The sequence below is a fragment of the Nycticebus coucang genome, chromosome 2 (genome assembly GCF_027406575.1).
Source record: "Nycticebus coucang isolate mNycCou1 chromosome 2, mNycCou1.pri, whole genome shotgun sequence".
Classification (NCBI taxonomy): Eukaryota; Metazoa; Chordata; class Mammalia; order Primates; family Lorisidae; genus Nycticebus; species Nycticebus coucang.
In genome coordinates, this window is record NC_069781.1 from 16168244 (window position 1) to 16181556 (window position 13313).

Genomic DNA, 13313 nt, shown 5'->3' on the forward strand with positions numbered 1-13313 from the left:
TTCCCCACTGAATGTTTTTAATTGGCTTGTCAAAGATCAAATAACGGTAAGTAGCTGGATTCATCTCTTGGTTCTCTATTCTGTTCCAGACACCTACTTCTCTGTTTTGTGCCAGCACCATGCTGTTTTGATCACTATTGGTTTATAGTACAGTCTCAGGTCTGGTAGCATGATTCCTCCTGCTTTGTTTTTATTTCTGAGTAATGTTTTGGCTATTCGAGGTTTTTTCTGATTCCATATAAAACAAAGTATTATTTTTTTCAAGATCTTTAAAATATGACAATGGAGCTTTAATAGGAATTGCATTAAAATTATATATTGCTTTGGGTAGTATAGACATTTTAACCATGTTGATTGTTCCCAGCCATGATCGTGGTATGTTTTTCCATTTGTTAACATCTTTAGCTATTTCTTTTCTTAAAGTTTTATAGTTCTCTTTGTAGAAATCTTTCACATCCTTTGTTAGATATACTCCCAAATATTTCATCTTCTTTGGCACTACTGTGAAAGGAATGGAGTCCTTGACTGTTTGTTCGGCTTGGTTATTGTTGGTTTATATAAAGGCTACAGATTTATGGGTGTTGATTTTGTAGCCTGAGACATTGCTGTATTCCTTGATCACTTCTAAAACTTTTGTAGTAGAATCCCTAGTGTTTTCCAGATATATGATCATATCATCTGCAAAGAGTGACAGTTTAATCTCTTCTGACCCAATGTGGATACCCTTGATCGCCTTTTCTTCCCTAATTGCAATGGCTAAAACTTTCATTATAATGTTAAAGAGCAATGGCGACAATGGGCAACCTTGCCTGGTTCCTGATCTAAGTGGAAATGATTTCAATTTAACTCCATTCAATACGATATTGGCTGTGGGTTTGCTGTAGATGGCCTCTATTAGTTTAAGAAATGTCCCTTCTATACCAATTTTCTTAAGTGTTCTGATCATGAAGGGATGCTGGATATTATCAAAAGCTTTTTCTGCATCAATTGAAAGAATCATATGGTCCTTATTTTTTAGTTTGTTTATGTGCTGAATTACATTTATAGATTTACGTATATTGAACCAGCCTTGAGACCCTGGGATAAATCCGACTTGGTCATGGTGTATAAATTTTTTGATGTGTTGTTGGATTCTGTTTGTTAGGATCTTATTGAGTATTTTAGCATCTATATTCATTAGTGATATTGGTCTATAATTTTCTTTTCTTCTTGGGTCTTTCCCTGGTTTGGGGATCAAGGTGATGTTTGCTTCGTAGAATGTGTTGGGTAATATTCTTTCTTTTTCTATATTTTGGAAGAGGCTTAGTAATATAGGTACTAGTTCTTCTTTAAATGTTTCATAGAATTCTGACGTAAAGCCATCTGGTCTGGACTTTTCTTTTTAGGGAGATTTTGTATAGTTGATGCTATTTCAGAACTTGATATAGGCCTATTCAACATTTCCACTTTGTTCTGGCTAAGTCTTGGTAGGTGGTGTACTTCCAGATATTGGTCGATTTCTTTCAGATTTTTATATTTGTGAGAGTAGAGTTTCTTGTAGTATTCGTTAAGGATTTCTTGAATTTCTGAGGGGTATGTTGTTATTTCATCGTTACCATTTCTGATTGATGAAATTAGAGATTTTACTCTTTTTTTCCTGGTTAGGTTGGCCAAAGGTTTATCTATTTTATTGATTCTTTCAAAAAGCCAACTTTTGGATTTATTGATCTGTTGTATAATTCTTTTGTTTTCAATTTCATTTAATTCTGCTCTGATTTTGGTTATTTCTTTTCTTCTGCTGGGTTTGGGGTTGGAATGTTTTTCCTTCTCCAGTTGCTTGAGTTATTAACTTCCTCTCTTTCTGTTTTCTTGAGGAAGGCTTGCAGTGCTATAAATTTCCCTCTTAGGACTACCTTTGCAGTATCCCAGAGGTTCTGATAATTCATGTCTTGATTGTTGTTTTGTTCCAAAAATTTGGTGATTTCCTTCTTAACTTCGTCTATAACCATCTATCCTTCAGCATAAAGTTGTTTAGTTTCCATGTTTTTGTATGGGTATGCAGGTTCCTGTTGTTATTGAGTTCAACTTTTATTCCATGATGGTCTGAGAAGATGCAAGGAATAATTTCTTTTTTTTTTTTTAATTTACTGAGGTTAGATTTGTGGCCTAGGATGTGGTCGATTTTGGAGTATGTTCCATGGGCTGATGAGAAGAATGTGTATTCAGTTTTGTTGGGATGAAATGTTCTGTAGATGTCTGTTAAGTCCAGATGTTGAATGGTTAAGTTTAAATCTAAAATTTCTTAGCTTAGTTTCTTTTTGGAGGATCTATCCAGCACTGCTAAAGGTATGTTAAAATCTCCAACTACTATGGAACTGGAGGAAATCAAGTTGCTCATGTCTGTTAGAGTTTCTCTTATAAATTGAGGTGCATTCTGGTTGGGTGCATAAATATTAATAATTGAGATCTCATCATATTGAGTATTACCTTTAACAAATATGAAGTGTCCATCCTTATCCTTCCTTATTTTGGTTGGTTCAAAGCCTATTGTGTTTGCAAATAGGATTGCAACTTCTGATTTTTTCTGCTTTCCATTTGCCTGGAGTATAGATGACCATCCCTTCACCTTGAGCGTATATTTGTCTTTTAATGTAAGATGCGATTCTTGTATGCAGCAGATATCTGGCTTGAGTTTTTATATCTAGTCAGGCAACCTGTGCCTCTTTAGAGGACAATTTAAACCATTCACATAAATTGAGAATATTGATAAGGCTTTTGAGAGTCCGGTGGACATTTTTAATCCTTTTGCGACTGTGGAAGTTGGAATTTGATCAAAATTTTCTGGGTGGGTTTACTTTTATGGTGGAGGGTTATGCTGGTCTTTATGAAGGATAGGTCTTAGAATATCCTGGAGAGCTAATTTAGTTATGGCAAATTTCTTCAACATGTGAATGTCATTAAAGTATTTAATTTCTCTGTCATAAATGAAACTCAGTTTAGCTGGGTACAGGATCCTGCGTTGAAAGTTACTTTGTTTTAGGAGATTAAAATTCAATGACCACCCTCTTCTAGCTTGAAAGGTTTCAGCAGAGAGATCTGCAGTTATTCTGATATTCTTCCCCTTGTAGGTGATGGTTTTGTTTTGTCTGGCTGCTTTCAGAATTTTCTCCTTCATATTAACTTTAGTGAAATTGATTATGATGTGTCTGGGGGATGTCGTATTGGGGTTAAGTCATGCTGGAGTTCTGTAACTGTCTGCTATCTGAATTTCAGAATCTCTTGGCATGTCTGGAAAGTTCTCCTTCATAATCTCATGGAGAAGAGACTCTGTGCCTTGTGAAGCCACTTCATCGCTTTCGGGGATCCCTATAAGATGAATATTGATTTTCTTTGAATTATCCCAGAGCTCTCTGAGAGAGCGATCTGTTTTTGCCCTCCATTTCTCTTCCTCTTTGAGAGTTTGGGAGTATTCAAAGGTTTGTCTTCAATGTCAGAAATCCTCTTCTGCTTGCTCCATTCTGTTACTGAGGGATTCTACTGTGTTTCTCAGATCTTTGAGGGCTGCAACTTCTTGTCTCAATGTGTCAAAATCTTTGGTCATTTGGTCTTTGAATTTGTTGAATTCTTTTTTTTTTTTTTCCAGGAGCATGTTTATTGTGTTTGAGATGATACATCAGGTGCTCTCTGAGCTACAAAGGGTAAAAGGAAATCCTCTCATTACAATCTGACAAAGGTCAAAGGTAAAACATTTTTCACAACAGCATGAACCACATACTCAGAAATAGATCTGGGTTTAATACAAATGACATAATTCCTAGTCATCTACAGCTACTTTTATAACTTCATACAGATAATGAATTAGACTAAAATGCCCTATAATATTTGGTAGACTTCGGACCAGTATCCTTAGTACATCACAAAATACATTTTGATATCCCAAAGAAGCAAGACTTGCAAGTAGACGTTTTAAACATAACTAATCTACAGCTACAAAGTTCTACTCTTGATAGCATTTACCTTTTTGGGCAGTCTCCCAGGTTCCAAGGGATAAAAGCAGAGAGTAGAATCAGTATAACGTATACACAGAAGTCCATATTGTAAAGGCTATAAAGATTTGCAGCACAGGGAGAGGATGCCTTCTGCTCCTTCACACTACATACAAATAATATGAATTATGTTGCGTATCTCTTGGTCCACCGTCTGGCTATCCTGTCGTGTTCTGCTCTGTTGGTCAAATACTGAGTGGCTATGCTTCCAACAGAGGATCCTCAGGGTTGCAGTTTGTCAAAAGAGAACAAATAGACAGCAAAACCTTTGAAATAGTCAAAGCAGGACTCCAGTTGTCTTTAAGGATGTCCAGACAGATGACTTCCTGACTGTTGATGTTGCAGTGATAGATTCTGGTACAGAAAGTAATCTTTGGTGGCTTAAATGGATAATCTGACCAAAATGTGATATCCAGAGAAACACACCACCTTCATATACAGAACCTGGTGGATCAAGAACAGTTGATCTCCATTCATAAATGTTATCTCCTTTAGGCCCAGCACTGCAGTTAGGAGGAGGATCAAGAGTTATTTCAGCTAGCTCCTTCTGAATTCTTTTAGCACTAGTGGATAACTTAGCAGTGGTTTTGCTAGAGAGTTTGGTGTTTTTCTTCTGTTGGGTGGCAGAAGGCTTTCTTTCTTCTTGTTCTTCAGGCTCTGGAGTGGCTGAGTCTCGCTGGTCCGCATCTGAACTGGGGCTCTCATCATCGGACCTTTGCCTATCACTTGACATCTTGGTGAAGTTACCTCTTGGAAAACTCGGCTGCCTGCCCAGCCCCCTCACACGCTGCTAAGGTGTGGGGGAGGGAGAGAGGAAAAAACCCTTCCTTAAGGAAATGGAGGCAGCTGGAGGGGGAGAGGGGAGGGTAAAAAAGAAGCCGAGGAGGCTCTGGCTGGGGAGTGTGGAACATTGAAAGACAGAGGAGGTTGTGCTCCAGCAGGAGGGTGGTGCCGCCCAGCACCTTCGGAAAAGGTGGTGGGGGGGAGCTCGGCTAGGCGAGGGCACGAGCTCCCAGCGAGGTGGTGGGGACACGGGAGACCCCTGTGAGCTGTGGCCTCGCTGCCTGGCTCCTCGTTGAATTCTTGAGATATCTTTTGGGTTACTGCTTGGAATTCTAATTCGATCTCATTTGCTATCCAGATTCTGAATTCGATTTCTGACATCTCTGCTATTTGTTTGTGCATGGGATCTTGTGCTGTGTCTGCCACATTGATCCTTGGGGGAGTTAGTCTACTCTGATTATTCATATTGCCAGAGTTTTTCTGTTGATTTTGCCTCATGACTGTTTTTCACCGTTGCCTCTGGCCGTCCTCAGAGTTGGGGAGGTGTCTCTCCAAGATTAGACCCCAGCGGGATCACTCTATTGTTGCTGGATTTTTGTTGGGAGTGACCCTGTATAGTTCCTCTGGGGCTGCCCCAGCCAGGGAGTTCTGGTTGTGGAAGCAGCTCCAGAGTGTGACACACCCATATCCAGCAACAGGGGGTGGGTTGGTGCACATGGTTCTGGGAGTGCCTGGCGCCCAGTGACTTTGACACAGAGAGCCCAGGGCTCCAGCAGTCTCTGGCCAGGAGAAGGGCTCTGTAGAGGCAGGCAGGGCTCTGGAGAGCTCGCAGCTACCAGAGTCCCTGGGCAGATGAGCAGGCAGGTGTGGAGGCAGGGAGGGTACAGGAGGGCGGGGGCGGGGTTGCGCTGCTCCTGCAGTTCCTGGTCAGCAGGCGCAGGTCGCAGGTCGCAGGTTGGGGGTTGTGGGGTTGCGGGGTAGCTGTTATGGAGGTCCGGGCAGCGCAATTGTGGTCCGGCACCTCTCTTCTGTTGTTTACTTTTTTGACAAATCTGCACACTGGGAGCACCAACAAGGAACCCTGGTAGACACAAGCACCTGTAATTCCAGCACTCTGGGAAGCCGAGGCAAGAAGATCCCTTGAGCTCAGGAACTTGAGACCAGCCGGTCTGTTGAAAAAGATGTTTTTGGGAGTCCTTTGTCTTCCAAAAAATCTCAAAAACTCACACACTCATGGGCGTTCTTTCATCAAAGCAGAAGGGAAGCCACGTTGCACGCCAGATGTAGGTAACCAGCCCCCACACACCCAATGCTCGATGGTAACAAGGGAATAAAGAAAAGACAATTGAAGTTACAAACATTTTGTGTGTGGGGGTGTCCTTTATGGAAGAGAGACAGCAACTGACCTAAGTCTCCATTACCCACTGCATCTTGATTTTCTTTATAATTATTATTTTCTGTTATTTTTCTGGCATTCACATATTTTCTTATGATTGGGGTTTGTTACTTGAGAATTATTGTTTTCTTTTAGAGGTGTCACATTTCCTTGCTTTTTCATGTTTGATGTGCCCCTACATTTATTTCTATGCATCTGGTGAAAAAGTTGCTCTTCCAATTTTATGAAGTCAGTTTCATAGGAAAAGACTTATTCATATCAATGGGTCTTGGAGTATCAGTTCAGTGGGTGCCCTGGCCTTGTTTTTAGGTGGATGCAGTAGTATGGTCTCCTTCTTTTCCTTCAGCTATAATCCACACAAGTAGTATTTGTAAATTTCTCAGTGGTTTAGGCTTTACCCCATAGTGGGAAGTCCCTCCTAATCCAGGCAGATTTAATCCAGGCAGGAGAGATGGAGCTGCAGAGGCCATTGCCTTCCTGGACTTCCAGGAACTACAGGTGTATCTCTGCTCCCCTGCTGCACTCTAGCACCCTTCTTTTGGCACTCTGGTAAAATATTAGCTGATTATTCATTGCCTTGGTCCTTTCTTATGGGGAAGAGATGAACACCAGGCATCCCTAGTCAGCGTCTTGCTGGTCACTCTCTAATCTCTATCTTTTTATTGATAATCTCTATTGCTTGAGACATTACTTTCCTAGTTTCTTTAGTATTTTTGTTCATGATTTCCTTTGGTTCTTTGAGCATATTTAAGATAGTTGAGTTAACATTTTTGTTTAGTGGCCAGGTGCAATGGTTCACACCTGTAATTCTAGCACCCTGGGAGGCGAAGGTGGGAGCACTGCTTTAGCTCAGGAGTTGAGACCAGCCTGAGCAAGAGCGAGACCCTGTCTCTACTATAAATAGAAAAATTAGCCATGCACCATGGTATAGACCTGTAGTCCCAGATACTCAGGAGGCTGAGGCAGGAGGATCACTTGAACCTAGGAGCTTGAGGTTACTATGAGATAGGCAGATGACATTCTAGCCCAGGGCAATAGAGTGAGGCTCTGTCTCCAAAAAAAATATTTTGGTGTTTAATAAATACAATACTTGGACTTCCTTGAGGACAGTTTCTATTATTTTTTTCCCTGTGATTGGACCATACTTTCTTATTTTTATGTCTCATAATTTCTTATTGAACAAGAAGAGAGAGAGAAAGAGAACGAAGAAAGAAGAGGAGGAAGGAAGGAAGGAAGGAAGGAAGGGAGGGAGGGAGGGAGGGAGGAGAGAGAGGGTGTCTCTCAGTCTTTGCAGATTATCAATGTGTTTGGGCCCTTTGTTCAATCCTTGGCCCAGCTGTTTTTGCCTTAACTTCTTGCTTATACTGAGCTTAAGTATCAGGCCCAGGTGAAAGCTTAGAGTCTTTTCACATCTTTTCTGAGCACATGTCCTGCCCTGAGCACATGCAGAGATTTCTAATTATCTTGTTATACATAGAGGTTGTCAAATACCTTATTTCCCAAAGTAACTGTCTTCCAGGTTTTCATCATCTTACGTGTTTTCTTCAACTATAATCTTTTGCAGGGTAGCAGGGAGTTGTTTCTTTTTTAAATGTGTTCAAGAAACACCCTCTGCCTAGCTACTTTTCCACTCTGAGAGAGGTCTGAGTCAGGTGAAACAAAGGAAAGTGGTTTGTGTTAGTCTTTCAGAGAACCCTCAGGCAGGTCAGAATAGACATACAGTTTCTTAAATTAATAAGGTCTATTCTGCTCCCTCCAAAACCAAATACTCACACTGGGAACATGATCTGCTATCTTTAATACTGCTGACATATTGGAGAGGGAGTTGGGGCAAGGTTAATTTAAAATACAACAAAGCTTTCCTATTCCTACCATGTTGAGTCATTTTTATCTTGATTTAACTTCTACTTGGTTCCTCTAAATCTGTGACTATTTTCCAGAGTTCTCACAAAGTTTGTCCTAATAATATACAGCAATATTAACAATGGTAGCATTTCAGATTATGAAAACTTGGAAATTTACTTTTAAATATATAGTCTTTTAAAATAAATGTCAAAAAAACCTAAGAGCCAGAGGCTTGGGCTACATATAAGAGAAATTATTGCTTTAGATTTTGGGATACTTTTTAACTATATGTCCTCAAAGATTTTGGAATCACAACATAAATAATCTATAAATGTACTTCGGGGCGGTGCCTGTGGCTCAAGGAGTAGGGCGCCGGTCCCATATGCCAGAGGTGGCAGGTTTGAGCCTAGCCCTGGCCAAAAAAAAACAAACAAAAAAAAAAAACTGATGCTATAAATGTACTTCGGTAATGATCTGGCCATTTCTTATATACTGTTTCTCCAGTTAATTATAACCATCAAGGTTGGGGTTAGGTGTAAGGAAATACTGCAATCAGACTTAAGTCCTTATATATTAATGTTATCTACTGATGTTTTGTTTTGTATTTATAATGTATTTTGTTCAAAAATGCTGTATTTTTCTTACAGGGCATACACAAACTTGACTATTACTAAATGGTCAGCTCCAGTTGTGTGGCATAACACTTACAATGAGTCAGTCTTGGAAAATTATTATGCAAATCATAAAATTACTGTGGGGTTGATTGTGTTTGCAGTGGGAAGGTAGGTAATGATGTCAAATGTCTTACATTCAGGATTTTTGTTGTAGAAAATGGGAGGTAACCTACTGAAGCACCTCACAATTTTATTTAATAATTATTCTCTCTAGGCCAATTCCTGCCATTATTTTAAATATCAACATCCACTTGATCCACTCAAAAAACATTCCAACTCCCTCGTCTCTTTTCTATTATCTGATTTTAAAATCCTCTCCAACATAAATTTAATTTCCTGGGTCTATTGACAGACATTTAAAGTATCTTCTGTTTCTTCACAAGTTTGTGCCTCCATTATAGCCATTCATTGTTGTCTTTACACTGAGTCAACCCAATAATCTGCTTTTATTTTATTTTCAAAGAAAAATTTATTTGAAAGTCATAAACTACTTTCAAATAAATTTATTTAACATACCCCTCATAGGAACATTGGTTCAATATACAACAAGACAAGGTAATTGCAATTATCTGTAATAGAATTTTTACCTGCTACATTTTCTGACCACCAATCACAATGCAAAACATAAACAGAATATATAAAATCATCTAGTAATTTAAAAAGCCAGTTTCTTATTAACTCCTAATCAAATAGAAAATCAAAACCATTACAGTGGACTCTGAAAAAAAAACCCACAATGAAACACTGTCATTTAAAGATGGATGAATATAACCATTGCATTGATCTCCTATCTTCTGAAACTTTGTTAAGACAACAAATATAGACAAAAAGAAAAAAAAACTTTAAGTTCAATAAAACTAGGAAATATTCCAAATGAAACATTTAATTTTGCTGGCTATATGTCAATTCTAAAAGTGGACCTAATATAGAGCAGACATCAAATTGGATGTGTACATCTATAAACTTCATAGTGTGCACTTAATATTCAAAATAGGTTGAACAATCCCCCAAAATCCTAACTGAGCATCCCTTATGTAGAAAGGTGAGATCTTAGAGAATAGATAGATCACAATAGGATCCATTCAGGTATCCCATACCATGTTGGTATTGTTGCTGAGAGGAGACAAATCTCTCCATAGCATTTGTTTTTGACCAAGGTCAGATCATTTTTCTTTTTTTTTTTTGTAGAGACAGAGTCTCACTGTACCGCCCTCGGGTAGAGTGCCGTGGCGTCACACGGCTCACAGCAACCTCTAACTCCTGGGCTTCCGTGATTCTCTTGCCTCAGCCTCCCTAGTAGCTGGGACTACAGGCGCCCGCCACAACGCCCGGCTATTTTTTTTTGTTGTTGCAGTTTGGTCGGGGCTGGGTTTGAACCCGCCACCCTCGGCATATGGGGCCGGCGCCCTACTCGCTGAGCCACAGGCGCCGCCCCAGATCATTTTTCAATATTAGCATGTTTAAGAAGTACCACTTTCTTTTTCCCTTCACATGGCCTGTTTTCTAATGTACACAATTAGTGCTATAGCAAACATATATTAATATATTTATAGTCCACCCAACGAATACACGTTCTTCTCAAATGCACATAGAACATTTTTTAAAATAAACTGCACAAGTCTCAATTTTTAAAAATTGAAATAAAACCACATTTCTTTTATGAATACAACAGAATGAAATTAAAAGTCATCTACAGAAGGAGATCTGGAATATTTACAAGTATGTGGAAATTAAGCAACATATTCTTAAATATCCAATGGGTCAAAGAAGAAATAACAAGAAAAATTAGAAAATACTTTAAGATGAATGAACAAAAACACAACATACCAAAATTTGTTAAATGAATCCAAAGCAGTGCTCAGAGGGAAATATATAGCTACACTTAGAAAGAATAAAGATCTAGCTCAGTAGAATATTTTAAGTGACACTTTTCAGAATTTACCTAATAGTTTTAGATGTTCCAAACTAGCAAGTTTTCTCCTGACCTCTAATCTGCTGTATTTCTTAAAACCTAGATCAATATCCAGAATTTATTTTTAAGGATTATATAAACATTATTTAATGTGAGTCACATTATTTAGGATGAATGGCCTTTCCTTTTCTGAATTTACCTAAGGCTCTTTACTCTGAAAATCTTTTACTGGCTTGAGAGACTATAAATGACAAAGTTGTGTTTTCCATCCCAGATATTCTAGCATCATAATAAGGGACATAAGACAAAATAACTAAAATGATGCAGATGATAGATTAATGACTATTGCACCTCTGATCTTATATGTGTAACTGACTATTCATAAAGCAACCCACAGACAACAATTCTCCCTACAGAGACCCAATACCTTTCCTGCCTTCAACCCTCAAAGCAGGGGCACATTGCTTTGATTACCCTGGAAACTCTGGCTGGAGATTTGAGCTGCACTCTGCTAATTTTCTGATTTCACAAAGTGCCATCGCCTCTTCTGAGTAACTCTTCTATCCTGTGATCTATAGAATCCCATCAGGGAGAGGGAAGGCAGATAATTTTATATTTGTCTATACCCCTCAAATACAACTCAAGAATATATCTAATATTTGGTTGCCTAGTAGTATTGCTGAATAAGCTAAAGTTAGTGTAATTTAATAATATGTGTTCTACTAAAATATAAGAAAATGAACTTAATCACTTCTTATTTGTTATTTCACAGATATCTTCAGTTCTATTTGGAAAGGTTTTTGTCATCTGCTAATAAATTTTTTATGGTTGGCCAGAAAGTCATAATTTATGTCATGGTAGATAACTTCTCCATGATGCCTTGGATACCTCTGAATCCCCTTCGTACATTCAAAGTTTTCGAAATTAAGAGAGAGAGAAGATGGCAAGATATCAGTATGATGCGCATGAAGATCATCAGTGAACACATTGTCCATCATATCCAATATGAAGTTGACTTCCTCTTCTGTATGGATGTGGATCAAATATTCATGGCAAAATATGGATTGGAGACTCTGGGAGAGTCAGTAGCTCAGTTACATACTTACTGGTATCAGACAACTCCTGAGATGTTACCTTATGAGAGAAGTAAGTTATCAGAAGCTTATATACCTATGGGTGAGGGGGATTTTTATTACCATGCTGCTGTTTTTGGTGGCACTCCCATTCATGTTCTCAATATTACCACAGAGTGCACAAAAGGAATCATGAATGACAAGAAAAATAACATTGAAGCAGTGTGGCATGATGAAAGCCACTTAAACAAATATTTCTTTCTGCATAAACCCACTAAAATCTTATCACCAGAATATTGCTGGGATTACCGTATTAAGAAGAATTCTGATATCAAAATTGTCAAACTCTCTTGGGATATTAAGAATTATGAAATGCTTAGAGTGATATCATAATTTTATAGCCTTTCCTTTACATTTCTGATATCTTCAATTCTATTTGGAAAGGTTTTGTCTTATTCTTCAGAATATTAGCACTTGACAAATTTTAGCACTAAAAAATTACTAACAAAATGGAAAGCCCACCACATAGAAGACTCATACTTATCTTCACATTCATTTGAACCCACACAACATGGGATTTAGTAGTTGCAGAATGAGTTTGTTGAAATTAGATGTAATGTGAATGTTTAGGAATATTTGTTAGATCACATTGAATAAAATAGACTCTTTCACAAGAAAATGAAACTTGAAATATTTTAATTGACCTAAGTAGATAAAAAATTTTCATATTGTTTAAGGAAAGTTGCCTACAAGTGTGGGTAAAGGAAGATCTTTGAAACTATACTAACATGGCCGGGAGTAGTGGCTCATGCCTATAATACCAGCACTCTGGGAGGCCAAGGCAGGTGGATTGCCTGAGCTCACAGGTTCGAAACCAGCCTCAGCAAAAGAGAGACCCTATCTCTAAAAAAGAACAAAAACAAAATCTAGGCATTGTGGTGGGTGCCTGTAGTCCCAACTACTGGAGGCTGAAGCAAGAGACTCCCTTGAGCCCCAGAGTCTGAGGTTTCTGTGAGCTAGGACACCACAGCACTCTACTGAGGGTGACAAAGTGAGACTCTGTGCCAAAAAAAAAAAGGGGGGGGAAAGAAACTATACTAATATTCTGTGGATGTAAAACTTTGAGAACATTAAAGCTGTCACCAGATGGGCAGTCAATTTGTTAGGAAACTTTGAATCATTAAAAAAGAACTATATGCTTTAAAACTATGAAGTTGTTTGTTGTAAAAACTTATGAAAATAAAAATTGAAGGAGAGAAAATTGGGATCTCCCTTTTCCCTCTCTTTGCAAACCTTTCTTTTCATATTCCTTTTACATGCATTTATATACCCACCACATGGTTATATGTACAGGTACCAACACACGCCCTTATATAATATTTTATACAAATTGACTTATATCATGCACACATATACACATGCGTACATACATTTTATCAATAGTCAAGGTCTAGCTAGGAAAATGGAAACTGCTATTCTAGGTATTTCAAATAGTGAGAATTTAATACAGAGAATTGGACATATAGGTGATAAAAGACCGAAGGGAGATACAAGAAAGTGAGGGAACATTCTTTTTTTCAGTGAAGGCAACAGCACCCTGAGGGC

General features: G+C 38.4%; 1 protein-coding gene and 1 pseudogene across 1 annotated transcript; one reads left to right on the plus strand and one right to left on the minus strand.

The window, feature by feature from the left end:
• Positions 1-4217: 4217 nt before the first annotated feature.
• LOC128569716 (ubiquitin-conjugating enzyme E2 E3-like) lies at positions 4218-4792 on the minus strand (annotated as a pseudogene).
• A 69-nt stretch (positions 4793-4861) lies between these two features.
• LOC128596166 (N-acetyllactosaminide alpha-1,3-galactosyltransferase-like) lies at positions 4862-12101 on the plus strand. Its single transcript, XM_053605661.1, has 4 exons — positions 4862-4891; positions 4943-4998; positions 8697-8831; positions 11408-12101. Exons 1-4 carry the CDS (start codon positions 4862-4864, stop codon positions 12099-12101), a joined length of 915 nt encoding a protein of 304 aa, XP_053461636.1.
• Positions 12102-13313: the final 1212 nt, after the last annotated feature.

What these genes read in the sequence shown, in the direction of transcription:
- LOC128596166 (XM_053605661.1), top strand. Translation starts at nt 4,862, where the DNA reads ATGGAGGCAGCTGGAGGGGGAGAGGGGAGG. An exon ending in GCCCAGCACCTTCGGAAAAG is followed by an intron (nt 4,999 to 8,696) that starts GTGGTGGGGGGG and finishes TTTTTCTTACAG; the next exon opens with GGCATACACAAACTTGACTA. An exon ending in ATTGTGTTTGCAGTGGGAAG is followed by an intron (nt 8,832 to 11,407) that starts GTAGGTAATGAT and finishes GTTATTTCACAG; the next exon opens with ATATCTTCAGTTCTATTTGG.